This window comes from Micropterus dolomieu, linkage group LG22 (genome assembly GCF_021292245.1).
Source record: "Micropterus dolomieu isolate WLL.071019.BEF.003 ecotype Adirondacks linkage group LG22, ASM2129224v1, whole genome shotgun sequence".
Classification (NCBI taxonomy): domain Eukaryota; kingdom Metazoa; phylum Chordata; class Actinopteri; order Centrarchiformes; family Centrarchidae; genus Micropterus; species Micropterus dolomieu.
In genome coordinates, this window is record NC_060171.1 from 18,560,706 (window position 1) to 18,579,766 (window position 19,061).

The following is a 19,061-nucleotide window of genomic DNA, read 5'->3' on the forward strand; positions in this document are numbered from 1 at the left end:
CAGTAAAGGGAAATAGAATTGGCAACAAACTGCACTTAAATTATCAAATGTAAAAGTTATACAGAATGCCCCCTGTAAGAGTTATATTATTATATTGCATTGCTATTATTCATACATTAACCTGTAAGCAGTACCTACTTTAAAATTGTTGTTGCTTTATATAGCCAACTTTGGGCTATTTTAATCTAAAATAATGCATACGAGTTTATAAACTGATCGTTTTGTATGTAAAATCATAATCTGAAAAGTACCTATAATCTAAAAACTGCAGTTGTGAAATATACGTAGTGGAGTAAAAAGTGCCATTTTCCCCTCTAAAATGCAGTGAAGGAGTTTAAAGTATAAAGCCGTATAACATGAAAATACTCAAGTAAAATACAAAAAATATACTTAAGAACAGGGCTACTTGAGTAAAGGTACTCAGTTACTTTCCAGTTACTGCTGTAGGATTATCTATTTCCTTAGCCCTTCATTTTCTACAGAAAATTGTAAATCCTTTTGCAAAGGTGCCATTTGAAAGATCTAAAAGCTGCAGTAAAACCAGCAGGATACATTGGGCTTGTCTGACAGCTGAAGGACTTTTAAATAACAGGTAGTGACTCCTATTTACCTCAGGGTTAGGTTGCCATAGACCAGGGGTTTTCAGAGTCTGAGACTGTGGGCCTCCCCTCAGACAAAACTTTGGAAACGGCGCCCCCCCACCACATCTTTAGTTTACATGGTAAGTTTTGCTCAATTCCTGGATGCCTATGGAATCATGATTATATTATTTGATCCCATAGACACTCAGCATTTGAGCCAAAATAACCTTATATTGCTGTTTCACATAACTTCTGACTACACCAAATAGTTAAAAAAAAAGATCTGTCCTAAGGCATTTATTAGTTTCTGACCCTGATGGGTGCATTAGGCCAATCTCTGAACTCAAACACCTAGGCTACTTTATGTGATCTCCTTTTGATAAATTAAATAAGTAATGTAATATTGTTTCACTTGCATTCGCTGAGCCTCCCCTGAAACTGTTTGGAGCCTCACACTTTGAAAACCCCTGCTATAGACAATGTGTTTTCTTAAACTGGTAAAAATTTAAATAGCAAAGCTTAAAGCAGTTGAGTAAACAGCAGGAAGCAGGGGCTTTGTGGTTGTGATGCACCTTAAGAGTAGACTGGCACCAGAATTATGCCACACTTATGAAGGAAAATCTCCAGTGATGCTGAAAATATACCAACACACCTTTTGGACCTTATTTCAGTGCTCCCTATGGAGAGGCCTTTTCAAATTTACCTACCTCAGATAAATGCTGGTCTTTCTTCAGACAGTCCCTAACTGCCTCTCACACACTTATCTAGATATACATGCAATAAAAAAATGTTTGTAGCAAGTGTTTAATAACATTAATTGGTAAGTCTAAATGCATATTTACAGCATATTAAACCCCCTAAGCACTATCACCCCATTATTTTAACAGACATCATAATCAATAATAAGAAATCCAGCCGAATTGGATACATTGTCTCTACGTTAAAGTAACATTTTGTTAATAATGATACAGTCAATGTAAAAACACAAGACGTGCAACTGTTTAGTTTGTGAATAATACGGTAGCTGTGTTGTTTTTTGGCATCTGTTTCCGAGTGGGTGTTTTGTCGTAGTATCTGGCAACCCTGAATAGTCCCAGCCGGTGAATCGGTTCCTCGCTCAGCTGAACCTCCGCAGTAGGTCTTTCAGTGTAGCCGGTTAGCAACATGGCGAACGTTGTGGATACTAAGCTATACGACATCCTCGGAGTTTCGCCATCTGCGTCTGAAAATGAACTAAAAAAGGTACGTACCCTTTGAAACGAAAATAAATTTTATCAAACTAAGAACAGGATTTTTTTTAAAAAGGAAGCTAAGTCACCAGTAAGATGTGGCCTAGAGACAAGCTAATCAACGTGAGCTAGTTTACTGAAGGCTATCGTTAGCTAAAGATGCTCAGCAACTGCTAGCCTAGCCAGTAACTAAACTAGTGAAATAACTGTTCAGTAGGTAATGGCACAGCGTTTTTGAAGAAATGTAAGCTATTCGTTGGTGAAATATCGGCAAAGCTTGTCATTTTATTTATCGGTTTGCATAAATCAGAAAGATGGATTCAGCCTGCCGAAAACGAATTGATACACATACTGGTGACCACGAGTGTCATAGCTCGCCGGCTACTAGCTAGATTATAGCCACATTCCAGCAAATAGTCTCCGCCAAGTCGAGCGGTAACGAAGCGAGTAACGTTAGCTTCACAGCTCACCTAGATAAAAAAAATACTATGAAAAGAAATTCCCTTCTGGGTTCACGGCGTTGGGGGTAACATTTGGTAGCGCTAAAACGCGTGAAATTTTGCTTAACTTGACGTTTATAACGTTAGATTACCATGTGTGGTGGTTACTAACGTTAGCTAATGTCAAACGTCGTGTAAGTTACTGTAAACTATTGGCGTAACGTTAGTTAGCCAACATGTACGGCACTGTGTATTAACACCCAAACTCCATCCAAACATCAGGCAGTTACTCGTGGTTTATGATCCACAAACCTCCGACCCTTGCTAAGTATGACTTCAAACACTGAAAGACAATCGTCTGTCATCCCACCGTTTTTCCTAGTTAAATTCAACATGCTAGGTGGTAGCGACTAACGACTGTGTGATTCACTTTTAAAACCTTTCTTATATCAAAATGAAACGCTTTTAGTGCTACGTTAGGGGATTATATGGAATTGCCAGAAGATCATGACAGTCGGTCAACGTGTCGACACCTCAAGCAGGTAAACTTGCAGCAGGTAAAAGATGCAGATTCTTCGGACTAGAGTGGGGGTTTTTTTTGTGTCTGAGATGTCAAAGGCAGCGATACTCTTGCCGGTGCCCTGATGTTTTTGACAACAGGCCCTTGGCTAGTAAGGCCACTTAATACACTTAGCTAGTTAGTGATTGCTAGCAGACCTATTTAATACAGTTGGCACCTGAGCTCAGGCCTGCTTACACAGCTTTGGTCACGATGATATTTGCTTTATTGCAGGCCTACCGCAAATTGGCCAAAGAGTACCATCCTGACAAAAACCCTGATGCCGGAGACAAGGTATGATGCACCAAAGCATGTCATGGTAACAACAGCAACACTATAGTTAGCAGCAGCAAAAGCAACAGCTCTGTTCCTCAACAATTGGGACCAAGAAATTATGTCAACTTAGTTTGTCATGATCACACAACTCGAATCTTTGATGATTAACACAAGACACAGATCAGAGTACAGAACATGAAACAGCTTTTCCCTAGAGAAAAGAGTATCTGTTTTTTATTTGTACTGTTCTATGACTCAATTCCTATGATTCTGCAAAGACATGACACAGTATACTAGTCTGTGTTTTTTATTTCTTTTTACTTTGTAAGAGGGGCTCATCAAAAACACTGTTTTTGCTGTGATGTACTGAATCTTTTGTATCTTACAACTGTGTCAAGCTGTCTGATTTGTTCTTTTCTTTTTATTTTCCAGTTTAAAGAGATCAGTTTTGCATATGAGGTACTGACAAACCCAGAAAAAAAGGAGCTTTATGATCGCTATGGAGAACAGGGTCTACGGGAGGGAGGAGGCGGAGGGCCTGGCATGGACGACATCTTCTCGCACATTTTTGGCGGAGGACTGTTTGGTTTCATGGGGGGGCAGGGCAGAGGACGCAATGGAGGCAAGAGGAGAGGAGATGATATGGTTCACCCTCTGAAGTAAGTATGTTACTTAAATGCAGTTTTTGTTCCTCCGGTGCTGGTTAAAATATAATTTGTTGAACTGTTTACTTAATTTGTGTAAACTCTTTTGTCACATAGAGTTTCCCTTGAAGATCTGTACAATGGCAAAACTACCAAACTGCAGCTCAGTAAGAATGTGCTGTGTGGTGCCTGTAATGGGTGAGTTTGTTTTGAATGTTTCACTTTTATTCTTTAAACAACAGCTGATTGATGTATAATTTAAAGGCCCTGATGGAAATTGGGATGCAATTGCAGTAATTTAGTGAGATAGGAATTCCTGATAACAATGCAGATGCTTTACTGTCTGTCTTTTAGTCAGGGGGGTAAGGCAGGAGCAGTGCAGAAGTGTGTGGCATGCAGAGGACGAGGTATGAGAATCATGATTAGACAGCTGGCCCCTGGGATGGTCCAGCAGATGCAGTCAGTCTGCACAGACTGCAATGGAGAGGGTAATATGTCTATAAACACCCACACACTGACTGTACTTTTAATAGACACAGATAATGTACAATACTGACCAATGTCTGTATGTGTGCTTGTGCAGGTGAAGTTATAAATGAGAAGGACCGCTGCAGAAAGTGTGAGGGTCATAAGGTGTGTAAGGAGACTAAGCTTCTGGAGGTGCATGTGGACAAAGGCATGAGACATGGACAGAAGATAACATTCTCTGGGGAAGCAGACCAAGCACCAGGCGTTGAACCAGGAGATATAGTCCTGGTACTGCAAGAGAAGGAACATGAGGTAACAAAAACAACAACAAACAATTGGCTTCTGATATTTATTTTATTATCATGGCTAAGAAGATAATAATTGTTATTTAGGGAGAGTTTCTATAATAGAACCTGTTAAAACAACAAGCAACATATTTGGGATTTTAATCTAAATCAGGAATTCCGCCGTGATGGAAGTGACCTTCACATGGTCCAACGCATCGGCCTGGTTGAGGCTCTGTGTGGTTTCCAGTTGACTGTCACACACCTTGATGGACGTCAGTTGCTTGTCAAATATCCGCCTGGCAAGGTCATCGAGCCAGGTGAATATATCTTCGTACCACATTAATTGATTGTATTTCCTTCGTGACATTCTAGTTTTTTGTTTTTTTATGTGGTGGACATTTTAGTACATAATAGATTATTGTTCTTAGATTTACTGTTTACTGCCGCTATTAAGGGGTGGTGGTGCAAACCTTTTTTGGACAACGGATTAAAAGTGTAAAAATAAATGATGTTTGGAGATCCACATTGACACTAGTGCAGGCCAAGTCACTTACACATTATTGGAATAACAGAAAAAAAATAGGTATCTGTAATACACTATTGACTATGGTTTGTGCAAAAAAATTATTTTTTTTTATACCCCAAATCTTTCACGTACATTTTAACGACAGTTAAAACTTTAGAAATTGTAATAGAATTTTCTTTTTAGTGTGTAAATATTAAACAAATCCCAAAATACAATGATTGTTAATTTAGCACATTATAATATGCCAAAAGCAAAGAGATATCCATATTTAAAGCATTGTTTTGAATTGTCTGACAATTCTGTGGCAGGATCTATTCGAATGGTGAAAGGAGAGGGAATGCCTCAGTATAGAAACCCATTTGAAAAGGGAGACCTTTACATCAAGTTTGACGTCCAGTTCCCTGAAAACAACTGGATTAGCCCCGAAAAACTGAACGTGAGTCGCAATCAATAAACATTCTAATTGGCAATTTTTTAGCTCCAGTAAGCTTGAATGATTATTGTCATGATGTATTTAAAAACAAAAAAAAATTTCTTTCAGGAACTTGAGTGCTTGCTCCCTGCTCGTGCTGAGAATCCTGTTATTGCAGCAGATGCGGAGGAAGTTGACCTGACAGATTTTGACAAGAGTCAAGGGTCAGGAGGTGGAGCCAGGAGAGAGGCCTACAATGATAGTTCTGATGAGGAAGGTGGCCATCATGGCCCAGGGGTGCAGTGCGCACACCAATAGAAAGACTCATTCATTCATACATACAGACATGCGCACACACACATACATATAAATACATGAACATCCCTTGAGTCCCACTGCTAACACCATTCAAGACTTGACGCACATACATGCACATCTCTCTCCTCCTGAGTCCCATGAATGAGAGAAATTCACAAATACATATACATGTATATTCACCCTCCTCAGTTCCATGGTGCCCATAAGTCAGAGATAAGCTGGATGTGTGATGGCCATTTTGTGTTTATGGACAGTAGTGCTCATCAAAGCCTCCAGCAAGAAGGTGGTCTCAGTCTCAGAGGTTCACTGACTGAACTTGACTTGGATCTCCCTGTTTTCATCCTAGGCTTTTACCTTTCACTGTGGGGAAACACCAGTCTAGTGTATAAAATGCAAATATTGTTGACTATCTTGTATAAGGTGTAGTTTAGTCTGTCACACACAAGCGCATGCTGCTTTCTTGCTGAAGATCTTGCACATATAGATCCAGGTTCTGGACCCTATAGAGAAATCTGACACCAAACCTGTTTAAATTTCAATGTGCCACTGCTTTCACGGTGGCCTGCTTCCATAAGAGCAGACCTGATTACAGCCCTGAAAGTGTGTCCTCCTCACAGCCTGCTGGGAACCGAACGTTTAACCCTCCTCATCCTCTGCGGTGAACAGTCATATTTTGAAAACGGGACCGTTTGTGTTCCTCAGCTGTCACATTGCTAGAATATTAAGGCCCTGACTTAAGCACCTGTCAGCCAGGCACATTTCTTAGTTTGGAATTTAAACTTTTTGTCTTTGTTGGTTTGAATGTTAGTGTGTTCGAGACCACAGAACTTGAACCTAAGTTGTGTACTCTTCTTTTGTTTTGAGGACACACTTGTGTGCTTCGTATGTATGTGTGTAATGCGGTGGCTCAGTGTGTGTGTGAGCTACTGTGGAATGTTCTGACTTATTAGGGTGATAGGTATTCCTGCTTTGTGTTGGACTGCAGTGTGAGTAAACCCTATAGAGGATCAATTCAAGAGGAAAAACTGAATGTTTATTTGCTGAGAATCTTTCCGTGACATTTTCCCTCTACTCGTCAGGTCAGAGAAATCCTCCTCTCTTGCAGGAAAACCACTGGGCCCGCACCAACCCTCTGTATTATACATATCCCCCCATCGTAGAGTTGTTAACCAAACTTTGATCCTTTCTCATGTTACAATATTCCCATCCCCATAGACCTGTAAATAAATACAGCCCCAGTCCATAGGTGCATTCAAAGTCTACAGCAGTGTCCTTCGTCTTGTCACATTATTTCTTACACGTAAGTAATGGCCAACAGTGCCAATATAAATGTTATGTTCACTTCAAGGTGAGTTGATGGAACCTCTGTAGACTGTTAACATGCACCTCTGCGACTCATTGTGTATGTAATTAATGCTACAGGGGGATAATGTGTACACAACTGAAGGGGGTCATTGATAAATAACATTGATGTTGATGCTTATGTTTGTTGAGATGATTAAACTGTATAATAAACAGTCAATATACATTTGAGATCTGTTTTATTTCATATGCACAACCTGCATCTTTGAGAATAGTTTTATAATGTACTAGTGATTGATCAATTAATTGGTTGATATCTGGCATTTTGAGATAATCGGTATTGGCTGGTAACTGCCAAGGTGACTTAGATTGAAATAAAAGAAATGATTCCGGTTAACATGATAGCATCAGCAAACTCTTGTTCTCTTTCCCTATGTAAATCATGTTCATTCAACTCATTTTCCCCTGATCAGCCACACCCACTGTCCAGTGCCCCCCAGTTTGAGAACCACAGGCATAACCCAGTGTATTTTTCTATTTCATTCATTAATAAAAAATCCATGTAAAACAACGCACTACTAGCCAAGAAAACAATGTATTGTATTGCATGGAAAAATTAAATTATACGTGACTTTCCTTTCTTTTGGCCATCGGCCACCCTGCTCTCCAAATATCGCCAATGAGAAACCCATATTGGTCAACCACTATAATGTGCGCTTATGTGACCACAAACAAATGGGAAGGCTGTCACTGATGTGAGATCTACAGCATTACACTTGAAAGCATCAGAATATTATTTGAGAAGCAATGTGGTTTAAAATAATTTAAATCATTAGAAAACCATAGGTTTGTTGTGGTAGTATTTAGTGAGCCACTATGAACAATATGAGATTATTGATGTGTTTCTTTAACAAGACATGAATTTAAACAGCCGTAGTTTCTCAATCTGCTCCATCATCTGTTTCTCTGCTGTGGAGAGCTACTGGTCCAAGGAGTTCTTTAAATCCTGCAGTGTTCCTAAAGGATAAATAACGGCAGCTTTATTTGATATACTGTAGCACATTCCAAACATAGGCAATTCAATGGCGGTTAACATTAATTTGGTGTTTACTTACCTGTCTCGTTTGGACTGCATGACATGGGAACGCTCTCTTCTCAGCTGCTCCAGTCTCTCTCTAACAACTGTCTTCTGCCGGTTCTTATCCTCCTAAAACACAACAATAATGCCAATAATACAAAACCTAGATACAATTATGCAATATTTTTTGTAACTGTTTGTTTCTGCATACAATATACAGTACCTTACCTGTGGTAGATCTTGTGTGAGGTGCCTTAGCCTGTCTGTGTGTTTCAGGCCAAGCAGGTCTTCCTCTGCCTTCCTGTTCTGGATGATGGACAGACGCTCCTGAACCTGAAAAGGCAAACCATGTCAGAGTAACATGTCACCTTTGCCTCTCACTGACAGCAACCTGAACATGCTTTCAGTGCCCCTTTATCCAAATTTCTCTAGCAGGTGAAGCTGTGCCAGAAATCTCTGCTCTCTCCTGTGCACCGTTCTCTCACCCTCAGCAGTTGTCTCTCTCTATCTCTCTGCTGCTTCTGTTCAACCTTTCTTTGCATGTCCACCAGGTTGCGCATTGTTCGTTCTCTCTCCACTGCCGAGACTGGTTCTGTGGATTGCTCTCTCTCCATCAGTGTGGATTCCCTCTCTGCAGGGCTACAGTCAACCTTTACAACAGGAAATAGCATTGGTGGATACATGTGAAAATGTTACGCTCAAGGTTGCACAAATACGTAACAGCAGACTTACTGTGGCTCGTGAATTACATTTCTCGTCCTCAGCCTGAGCGGGTTCAGGCCTTCTAAAGTCCCACTGCTGTGTCTCGGTTGCAGTGGGACATAATTCCACCTCAGCCACTTCTCTGTCCACATTTGCTGTCTCATTCATAAGTCTAGAGCAGAGGTCACCAGCGTGCCGCTTAATTTCAGGAACGTCAACCAAGAGATGTGGTTGTACACCCTGCAATGTTTCTGCTACCGACTCATATGTTTGCAGGTCACAGTTGGATACGGCTTCTCCCTTCTCCTGTTGATCAGCTATTGCTCTCTTCTCAAAGGTCAACAAATGAATATAAAACAGAGAAAATCAGATGCATGACATTGTAATACAATGTTTTATGGTCTGCTTTAGGATTACAGAGTACCTGTCCTACTGTGTTGCACTGCTGGTCTGCAGACTGCGTGTCACGATGACCTGTCAAATCAGACTGGAACAGATCTTCCCTGTCTTTCTCTCCAGAAGTCTCCTCACACTCTGTGTGTTCAGCTGTGCTGTTCATGTCACTTTTCTGGACTTGGGTCTTCGAACTGCTCTCAACATCCTGGCTCTGTCCTGTGCCCCCGACTGCAGCTTCTGCCTCATAGTCAGTGTCATCATCTGGCGGTTTGCTCCAAGCAAGGGCGATCAGTGAGCCCTGTTTCTCATAGCTCTGGGGGCTCTTTGCTGCACTGCCCTCTAATTCTTCCTGGGCTCCTCCCTCCGCAGCGAGACTCCGATGAGTATTACTTGCTGCATCTGATACACACAAGATCTCCAAGTAGGGCAGTTCCTCCACAGCCACTCCACAACCTGGGGGAATACAAGATATTGCAATTGCAGGGGCAAGTGTATGGTAATCTATATCTGGCTGTGTTTGCACTACCTGTACAGACGTCCTGTTTGTCAGTCCCATCTGCAGCTTGCACCCTATTCAGTTCTCTGCTGGCTCTTCTGATTGAAACAAACCTCGGAGCTTCAGCTGGGGCTCCACTGCTGTTTTGAGCCTCAGCTGGTCCACTGCAGCAGGATTGAGCTGTGATGAGCTCATTGCTGCTCATTTCGGTTACGTTCGGATAAGGAGTTAGTATAGAACAGGAAGTGAGAGGGGCGTCTGAGACCAGGAGTTGGAGTGGGTTGGTGTAGCGCTTTGCTTGAAGTGCAGATTCATATTCATCTCGCAGAGCTTGGACACCCTGTACGCTCTAACAGACACACATCATTACTTTAACAGTCCATGCTTTGTTAAAAGAGCGTGCACAACAGTGGACTCTTTTGATTGGATGCTGTGGTTGTCTTGGCTCACCTTGTCCATCAATGCTGGCAGTAATGCAGAAGCTTGGACCTCCTGGAGCTCCATCAGATGGGTCAAGAGGAGCAGGGAACAATCCTCCAGCTGGTGTTGGGACCAAATCCCCGGTTGACTGCTTATGTGGGCCTGCATTTGGGGCTGGGGCTGGAGTTGTGCCTGAGGGTTTGTTTGCTGTAAGGGGATCTGAGTCTCATTGAGTGTCTGCAGGCCGGCCTGGATTTGTCTCAGCCTTTTTATGCAGCCATTTCTTAAAACATCGTGTATATGACTATCTGCATAGGAAAACAGGAAACCAGAAAGATGGAACATAGAAATGAGGGGAAAACAAAAGAAAACCAATTCTGTAAAAGAAAAAGAAGAATATACTGATTTACCCTCTCTTGGAGGCACTGCGCAACCTGGCTCTTGCAAATCCTCTAGGGAAATCCTGTGTACCAACTTGACCAGATGCTCCCTCTCCTGCTCCTGTGTCAGCACTAGCAACTGCAGCACTGCCTGCTGTGACGGAGCCAACATTTTTGTTCTGCTGCTGCTGAAACTACTGTAGTGTTTTTCTTTCAGCTATTACTTGAGAACCATCTTACTCCACAAAATAATATAATTCATGAGTAATGTTATTACATGATACACAGCTTATGTCTCAGAATCAGTGGGCCATAAGCAGATTTACAGTACCTGCTGTGGTGATTCCGAGACAAAGTCTTTCTTTTGCTCCTCCACTTCACCACGTAGCCACTGGGCTGCCTGCTCTGCTCGGCATGGGCTCTTAACATGTGGCCTGAACAGATACAGGAGAGACAGACAGTAAACAGCTGAAACTAAGTGTTCTAAGCTCAGAAAGTAAGACTTGATGAAAGTGTGTCCACATTTTAATTCCACTGTTATTTCCTCTGTGTTTGTTGGCTCACCATGTCTCCCAGGACTGCCGAGCTGCCAGAAAAGCGCTGTAGGACATTTTTTCTCTCTGAGCTCTGAGAGTTGCCAACCTGATGTAAAGACACAAAAGTCTGAGGCTCTCCCTGTCCAGCCTACAAGGCAAAAGATAAATGAGTCACCTCATCCCAGACCTGGTTAGAGCCATATATAAGCCCATGTCATTACTTCTGTAATAAGTATGTATTTGAAAACAATTCCTTGTATAATTGTGAATATGTGGATATATGTGGCATCTAACTATATTTTATTTCTTCATGTTGTGGTTCAAATGTGTGTGATCTGAACATGATGTGTTTCAGAAGTATTTACCTCTCACCCAGGACTGTTAGTGAGTCCCTTTCTTGTTGACGAAATGTGTGTAAATCACACAGGAGTGAAACAGCAGACCAACCCTGCTCCCCAGACTCAGGACGGCTTCTAAAAGACTCTCCCAGGCAGGTCCTGCAAAGGAGTCGTTTTTATTATGGTGCTTTCGTTTGACACCCCATTAATGTGAAATGGTAAGTGGTTTGTAATTTTTACTTGAATTTTGATTAAGTACACTATCTGTGTTTTTTATTCATGACTGAAGGTGAGTTTCCTATTAGAATCATACAAGATATGCTGCTCTCTCAAAAGTACACACTTTATTTTTACACCTGTTTTGGAACCAAGAAATATTGTTGTATTGTAGTTTGGTTGTTGTTTTCTTCTCAGTTTAACGACATTTCAGTATATTAAGTTTTTATTTCATCTTAAATTTAGAAAAATGACCTTGCATGTGTGTTACCTGTATATCCTGAATGCTCCTGGCAGCTCAGCCAAACGGAGCATGTCACCTGACTCCAAAGCCTCCTCTGCAAGATCCTCCAGCCCCTCCTCTTCCTTGTGTTTTTGCCATGGCAGCAGAGTCTCCCAGACACTCAGAGCTGTGATATCACCACACACACACACACACACACACACACACACACACACACAAAAACAGTAATGTGAAGCATCTGGACCATGCTCTATAATGCTGAGTAAGTTATACCTAGAGTTATAAGGTTGCTCTCTGTGTTATGTAGTGACGACAGTTCAGAGAAACTTTTCCTTACTGTAGTGCTCCTGGAGCATTTCTGTATAAAGCAAGTGGGTCACCACATCATACTTCACATCCACCAAGAGGAGGACATCTGACAGGGAGACACAGCCCCAGGCCTGACCTCTAAACTCTTGGCTTTGACCCTGCCAGGGAGAGGGCAATATACTTTTTGCACCCTCTGATGCCAATCTAAGAAGATAAACAGACGCATATCAACTACATAATTATAACAAACAAGCACTTAAATGTGTACGTGTTGGCTTGTAACAATACATAACAATGTTAGTTGTTTCTTGTGGTACATTCTTTTTGGAAAGTAAAAGGAGCAATACTGTGTAACGTGTAATACTTAGCTAAAGTGATACTATGTGACTTACTCATTAAAAGACTGCTCAAATCAATTCGTTCAGGGGGTTTGGCGCTACAGCCGTACTTGGTCTTATGTTGGCTGATGTAAGCAGAATTTAGGTGGATATATGCATGAAAGTCATTACAGAGTCAGTTCACTGACTTTAGAATTGCAAAAATTTGTAGCATTTAACCATATTCCATAATTGTCACATGTGGCCACAGTAGCAACTGTTCAGCAAAAGTTACATTACATAGGGTTGCTTTAAATAAATTGTCCTGCGTTTGAAAATGTACTTCAGGTGAGAAAAAGTATTAGCAGTAAAATGCAGAAAGGATTAATTTGTTGCCTTTCAGGTGTTGACTCATTGCCTCTGCCCACCTACAGCATTACAATGGCTCTAAGTTTAATAACTATTTATACAGTAAAATCAAGTGAAGTGCCTTTACCATGAAATTGTGGTACCTGTGGAATTTAGTACGCATGCGCCAACCGTGCATGCAGCCTGTTCAGTCAAGAATTTTCCCTCGAGGATTTCTGATTCTGATTCTGATTTCTGAATTGTATTTGATTAACTTTTCAACTTCTTCACACTTGGATGGATGCTCACCTTGCCCAGCAGTGCCTGGCTACCTTCAGCCTCTTCACTCCCTTCACACTCCCATCCTGCTCTTTACCCCTCACTTGTCTCTCCCTCTGTGTGTGGAAACAAAGTGTAATGATGGACAGAGCAACTGTCTCCATGCAGAAAATTTGCTACATTGTAAGCACATACCTGTAAACTGACAGTGTCAAATGTGCATGACTGTAAAGATTCTGACTCTGATTGGTTGTCAGCTTTTTTGAAAGTATTTGGGTCTGAGCTTTGGTGCAGGCAATTCAGCACATGAAGATCGATGACAGCTGGCTTGTCCATCACACAGAGAGTGTTGGGATTTCCAGCATTTAGCAGCTGGAGGTCCCAGTAGAGCTGGAGATAACAATATTGACTCTCAGTGGTGATGGTTTGAGTTTCTCAGACACTCTCATATGAAAGTCAGAGAAAAGAAAAGAATTTCATTGACTACCTGTTCCTTCTTTTCCCTCTCCCTTTCCATTTCTATGAGAACATCCAACACATTTTCACCTACACAGGACCAGCTATTGTCACCTCCTGCGATCTGAAACAGACACAGGTACATAAGAGTATCCCATAATGATGAATGAAGATTTGAGCTACAGCTGCATTGATAATAATATTTGTTGTTTAAAATTACACCACAGTTTTTACCTTCTTCATGGCCACATGTGCTTCATCAGTGTCAGAGGGAACACAAAACACTTTGCGGTAGAGGCGACTCACATCTGCAGAGGAAAACTCTGCTCCGACAGACATACCCAGAGATCGGTACAGACCAGCGACACAATCCTGAAGGAATATACGAGGACAATAGTTGCAATTTACATGTGGAAAATAGAAACAGTTCTCTCCCAACATCAAAACATCTTACCTGCTCCATGTTTTCACCACTGAGGGCTGATGAATTATACAGGCAATTACTATGGTTACAGCAGGTTACCTATGCACACCAGCTGGATCAGGTTACCAGGCAACAAAAGTGATGAAGTGTATGAAGACAGAGAGGAGTGAAATGTGATGCCATGACCATGTGACACATTACACCTATGTGTTAAGGGCTCTTTGAGCTACTAGTAAAAGTTGGTTGATCCCAGCTTTATACATTAAGTTTCCTGCCTCATACAGTATGTAATCATGAATCCTATAAAGCACCCACTGGATTTCTTACAAATTTCCCATGATGTTTCCTGGAAAGAACTATGTACTTGGTACTAATAATAAAGAAAATAGAAACCTATGTGAGACTGTTCTCTTAGTTAGGATTTACAGTACTTAATTGAGTCTACAAGCAGTTGTTAACTGAGAGGAATTTCCCTGAAAGAAGTGCTACATTAAATCCCAAGTAAATATTCATCCCTTATTCATTTATTAGAAACTTTATTCTCCATATGTGTTGAATTTTTAAAGTTATTTTATTTCAGCTTACCTGTTTTGCACTCACTAAAATGTTGTCTAGGTTACACAACTAGTTAATTGTAATATATTAATTAAAAACATACTAACTGAACACTTTGTCTACATCATTTTACCTATAATTAGTACCAAATTACATATTTCTTTCCAGGAATCTTAATATGAAATTAATAAGAAATGACAGATCAGTAAAATAAAGTGCTACCAAGATCATACTCATACTCTTGATAATAATGAATTTAATCACTGAACAAAAAAAATGAAATACCACAAATATTAGTGAAGCCTTTGTTTATTTATACCATGGAGAATAAAAAAAAGAGTACCTGAGATTATGGGGCTTACTGTATATACAGTCAGACAACACGCAGTGCTGAAACAAACCTGTACAGTAAACCTGCTATTTTTATAGTAAATAAAACCGTAATAATCTAAATGCTGTGGACAGTATTTTATAAATGTATAAAACTAAACAAAACAATACCAATGAACATTTGAAATAAAAATGACAAACCCCTGTGTAGTATAAATATTTGGTGCTACATATAACAATATAACAATTTTATAAAAACACTAAAATGCAGTATTTCACTTCAGTCAATATGTTAAATCCACAGGTCAAGGAGGTTCATCTGTTGTGATATTTCAAACTTTGATTATACAGTAACGGAAGGTTTGTGTAGTCCTTGAGTGGAGTAAAGATTATTAGGGTTGTCAGTGCATGTGTGTCCAATTTAAATTGAGCAGTTCGAGCATTATGAGGGGTTGGCATGGATGATCTTTGGGCACTTTTCTGGCTGTATGCAATAGTTGTTGTGTAGAACCAGACCAGCAGGACACTGGCAGCCTGGGACACAGGGCTTGAAGCAGTGGCTCTCTATCACCCCCAGTGGTACGTCAACGTTAAAGCAAGTTACAGGACATGGGGGTCCGCACTCGTCAAACACAAAGCCCCTCTCCACTGGACAGCCCACAGCTGTGAAAGACAGCAACAGAGAAAACACAACGAGAGGCTGAGAACACTGTGACTAATATGGCTTCAAGGATATGACTGCTGTTGTTCTTTACTGGTGAATAGTAGGGATTAGCAGGTGCAAGTGTCTATTCATTTGCATTTGAGACTAAGTTGCTGCACATGGCTTGCTAGTACCACTGTAAAGCATCACTGAGCATTTTAAAATAGAGCAAGTGGGCTTCTGAGACTTTTTCATGCAAAACAGAACATGAGCCAGTTCTGAGATCTAGAAAAAAATTATAATAAATATTGTATATAAAAAATTATAAGCAAAACAACATGATGCATTTTCGTATGCACTTCTATCAACTGTCGCCCAGCTCTAAACGCACGTCAAATTCATCACAGAGGCATCGATCATAGAGCCTGACAAATGTTCATATCAAACAAACAGCCATAAACATGGAGCAATGATGTATGCTATCTTTCCTTAAAATGGGTGTTTATCCTACAGTTTAAGTAGAAAAATTTCCAGCACCTTCTGATAATCCAGGGCTGACCAGATAGCTGTATATAGTAATAGCTAATTATGCTCTCTGAGCTAACTGGGCAGTTTCCTTCTTAGGATATTAAACATTTCCACACATTATGTTTGCAATTCACATTATGTTTGCAATTCAAACATAATGTCAGTATCAAAAATTGTTTCAACTTTGGCTGATTATTTCCCACATGTAGTACCCTACTGCTCATAGTATGAATCCGATGAAAATAAATGTGTGTTTCACTCACCACACAGTGATGGGCCCCTCCATTGCAGGATGACTCCAGCCTCTCTGCACTGACTGGCATAGGCCTCCAGTGTGTCACACAGACACTCATCACTATTGGCCCCGCAGGCACAGAGGTCATACACACAGGCTCCATACCATGGTTCAGGAGGCACCACGCGATGGCAGGGCTTAAAGACAGCTGACTTCAGGACCTTACAGCGAGCGTTAGCCCCCTTCTTGGCCTGGTAGCCCGCATCTTTACAGGGATTGACATCTTCACCGGGACGACAGGATGAGAGGCAGTGGCTACCATTTGAGACCTAAAATGACAAATGTTGTTTGATTTGTGTGCAGTTAGAGGACTTGTTATTGTTTGAAAATTTAACTTCTTTCATTCTGTCTCTCTATGTATTTAATTTACCCTCCAGCTGTTGCCAAAGTCAGACTCTGATTGGCTGATTTGTCCGCTGGGCATTCGGAGGTCATCCTGGTAGTAGTTGTTGAAGTTTCCACAAAGACCACAGGTGTGTCCCTTATAGGTGCCTGGCACACTCACTTCCAGATGTGAACGACCACTCCACAGTACCTAAAGGTGGACCAGTGGGTTTATGAGTGTGTGACATAATTGGGAGTTTCCAAACTGTTAATATTTCCACTCATATGTTATTCACAAAGACAATGAAAGAGATATGTCACAAAGACAATGAAAGAGATAAAAGAGACAAAAGACTGTACCTTCAGCCCGATGTTAGTGTTGAGTAAGATGGTGTTGGTCTGTCTTTCGACATAGATGTGCGGTTCTCTGAGGAACGGCAAAGTCACAACTTCATCATTCACCTAAAGAGTACAAAAATGGTTGAGTGGATGCATAACACAAACATGACTGTACAAAATCATTTGCAGTATTTGTACACACAAACCTTCACAACCCAGTCCTGGAGTAGCTGCACTGTGATATCTCCTATAAACACAGTCACCTCTTTAGTCCAGGACACTCCTGTACGGCCACGATCATCGTTAGTAGCATGAATACTGTTCAAACAAAGAGGAGTTACTGAGCAGGGCATAAAGAGTGTAGTGGTTCACTTAATATATTATTATTTTAGAGAATAAGAGTATTAAAAAAGCAGCTCTTTTATTGAATGGTCACATGAACTGGCATGCTGTCAGGTAGGACTTAAATTCAGAAGTTGTTGCTTCCTGTTCTAATGGAATAAATTCAAGTCTTTTCTACATCAGGTTAGAAAAGCAAAGCATCTTGTAAAGATGATGTTTTTACAAACTGATACACATGTCCAAGATAGTAGCTCCCAACCTTTTTGGTCTTGTGACCTCTTAAAACCCATAAATACTTGTTATTTAAAGTATCCCAACTAAGTCCCGCCTACTACAAACCATTAAGAAAAACTAGAAATTTCTCATGTGAAATAACAAAAATCTATCTACGCTTTTGCAGAAAATTTTGTTCATGTAAGATATTGAGATACTGACTAAGAAAATAGTGTTTCAGGGCCTTCAGGGCCTCAGGTTATTGCCTTAATGCAGACATTAATTGTGAGCAGTTCAACCAAAGAGTGTTTTTTCTTTGCAGCATTGTTTAATTTGAATGATTTTTACAGAGTAGGAAGAGGTGGAAATTTCCAGTATTTCAAATGAACAAAGCAACAATTAGAGAAGTAGTAGATGAAACATGTTTACCATGGTGATGCACTCACCTGAAGTCTCCACCCTCACAGTCCTGTGCCAGGATATATGTGCATGCTCCCTGGAAGTGCAGCATGCGACCATCAAAGGTGCGATAATGAGGGTCGCCGAAGGCAATGCAGGTGGCTGGACGAGGAAGGCAATGAGGACAGCACAAACCTGGAACAATGGCTGGCATCTCATCCTGGAAGGAAACACAAACACAGAAACACGCACACACACATAAACACACACAGACTCAGCTACACTGGTTGTGTAAATATGAAGAACCCGGGACATTCAGAGCAAGCCAAACAAATGTCAGATATTTAAAAGGTATATTGTGAAAATGTTCGTGATTACATTGGGGGTTACATCTGAATATTTTCTGTAAAAAGCTAGGCTATACACTCACCTAAAGGATTATTAGGAACACCATACTAATACTGTGTTTGTCCCCCTTTCGCCTTCAGAACTGCCTTAATTCTACGTGGCATTGATTCAACAAGGTGCTGAAAGCATTCTTTAGAAATGTTGGCCCATATTGATAGGATAGCATCTTGCAGTTGATGGAGATGCACATCCAGGGCACGAAGCTCCCGTTCCACCACATCCCAAAGATGCTCTATTGGGTTGAGATCTGGTGACTGTGGTGGCCATTTTAGTACAGTGAACTCATTGTCATGTTCAAGAAACCAATTTGAAATGATTCGAGCTTTGTGACATGGTGCATTATCCTGCTGGAAGTAGCCATCAGAGGATGGGTACATGGTGGCCATAAAGGGATGGACATGGTCAGAAACAATGCTCAGGTAGGCCGTGGCATTTAAACGATGCCCAATTGGCACTAAGGGGCCTAAAGTGTGCCAAGAAAACATCCCCCACACCATTACACCACCACCACCAGCCTGCACAGTGGTAACAAGGCATGATGGATCCATGTTCTCATTCTGTTTACGCCATATTCTGACTCTACCATCTGAATGTCTCAACAGAAATCGAGACTCATCAGACCAGGCAACATTTTTCCAGTCTTCAACTGTCCAATTTTGGTGAGCTCTTGCAAATTGTAGCCTCTTTTTCCTATTTGTAGTGGA

At 41.0% G+C, this 19,061-nt stretch overlaps 3 protein-coding genes across 8 annotated transcripts in view; 1 reads left to right on the plus strand and 2 right to left on the minus strand.

The window, feature by feature from the left end:
- Window positions 1-713: 713 nt before the first annotated feature.
- On the plus strand, window positions 714-7,268 carry dnaja2b (DnaJ heat shock protein family (Hsp40) member A2b). 4 transcript variants are annotated; one of them, XM_046038384.1, is made up of 10 exons: window positions 714-721; window positions 2,720-2,807; window positions 3,044-3,103; window positions 3,518-3,744; window positions 3,847-3,927; window positions 4,084-4,217; window positions 4,313-4,509; window positions 4,657-4,801; window positions 5,319-5,446; window positions 5,552-7,268. In XM_046038384.1, the coding sequence occupies exons 2-10, from the start codon at window positions 2,739-2,741 to the stop codon at window positions 5,738-5,740; spliced, it is 1,230 nt and encodes a 409-aa protein (XP_045894340.1). In that variant the 5' UTR covers window positions 714-721; window positions 2,720-2,738; the 3' UTR covers window positions 5,741-7,268. The 4 variants fall into 4 exon arrangements, with proteins under 4 accessions (XP_045894340.1, XP_045894339.1, XP_045894337.1 ...); XM_046038381.1 differs by lacking the exon at window positions 714-721 and adding an exon at window positions 2,535-2,578; XM_046038382.1 differs by lacking the exon at window positions 714-721 and adding an exon at window positions 2,535-2,578 and having other exon boundaries at window positions 2,720-2,792.
- On the minus strand, window positions 7,248-14,030 carry LOC123962324. Its single transcript, XM_046038374.1, has 19 exons — window positions 14,012-14,030; window positions 13,792-13,929; window positions 13,589-13,681; window positions 13,297-13,491; window positions 13,132-13,217; window positions 12,186-12,361; window positions 11,876-12,014; window positions 11,416-11,547; window positions 11,079-11,198; window positions 10,846-10,948; window positions 10,545-10,668; window positions 10,165-10,442; window positions 9,745-10,063; window positions 9,247-9,671; window positions 8,853-9,152; window positions 8,606-8,770; window positions 8,349-8,453; window positions 8,158-8,249; window positions 7,248-8,059 (listed from the first exon to the last, which is right to left on the minus strand). Exons 1-19 carry the CDS (start codon window positions 14,018-14,020, stop codon window positions 7,984-7,986), a joined length of 3,075 nt encoding a protein of 1,024 aa, XP_045894330.1. The 5' UTR covers window positions 14,021-14,030; the 3' UTR covers window positions 7,248-7,983.
- Window positions 14,031-14,829: 799 nt separating this feature from the next.
- LOC123961642 (kielin cysteine rich BMP regulator) overlaps window positions 14,830-19,061 on the minus strand; it is a 32,501-nt gene continuing 28,269 nt past the window's right edge. For all 3 annotated transcript variants that reach the window (XM_046037170.1, XM_046037171.1, XM_046037172.1), the window contains 6 exons: window positions 17,997-18,169; window positions 17,202-17,313; window positions 17,017-17,118; window positions 16,703-16,867; window positions 16,301-16,601; window positions 14,830-15,529 (listed from right to left, as the gene is read on the minus strand). In XM_046037170.1, the coding sequence (XP_045893126.1) occupies window positions 15,309-15,529; window positions 16,301-16,601; window positions 16,703-16,867; window positions 17,017-17,118; window positions 17,202-17,313; window positions 17,997-18,169 (1,074 nt within the window). In that variant the 3' untranslated portion in view covers window positions 14,830-15,308. The remainder of the gene's footprint in view (window positions 15,530-16,300; window positions 16,602-16,702; window positions 16,868-17,016; window positions 17,119-17,201; window positions 17,314-17,996; window positions 18,170-19,061) is intronic.

Excerpts from the sequence above, each read along its gene's own strand:
- dnaja2b (XM_046038381.1), top strand. The coding sequence starts at position 2,550 with ATGATCCACAAACCTCCGACCCTTGCTAA. Across the intron at positions 4,218-4,312 it reads CACAGACTGCAATGGAGAGG|GTGAAGTTATAAATGAGAAG; the intron begins GTAATATGTCTA and ends GTGCTTGTGCAG. Across the intron at positions 4,510-4,656 it reads TGCAAGAGAAGGAACATGAG|GAATTCCGCCGTGATGGAAG; the intron begins GTAACAAAAACA and ends AATCTAAATCAG.
- LOC123962324 (XM_046038374.1), bottom strand. Across the intron at positions 13,492-13,588 it reads AGAGGGAAAAGAAGGAACAG|CTCTACTGGGACCTCCAGCT; the intron begins GTAGTCAATGAA and ends TGTTATCTCCAG. Across the intron at positions 8,771-8,852 it reads AATGTAATTCACGAGCCACA|GTTGACTGTAGCCCTGCAGA; the intron begins GTAAGTCTGCTG and ends CCTGTTGTAAAG.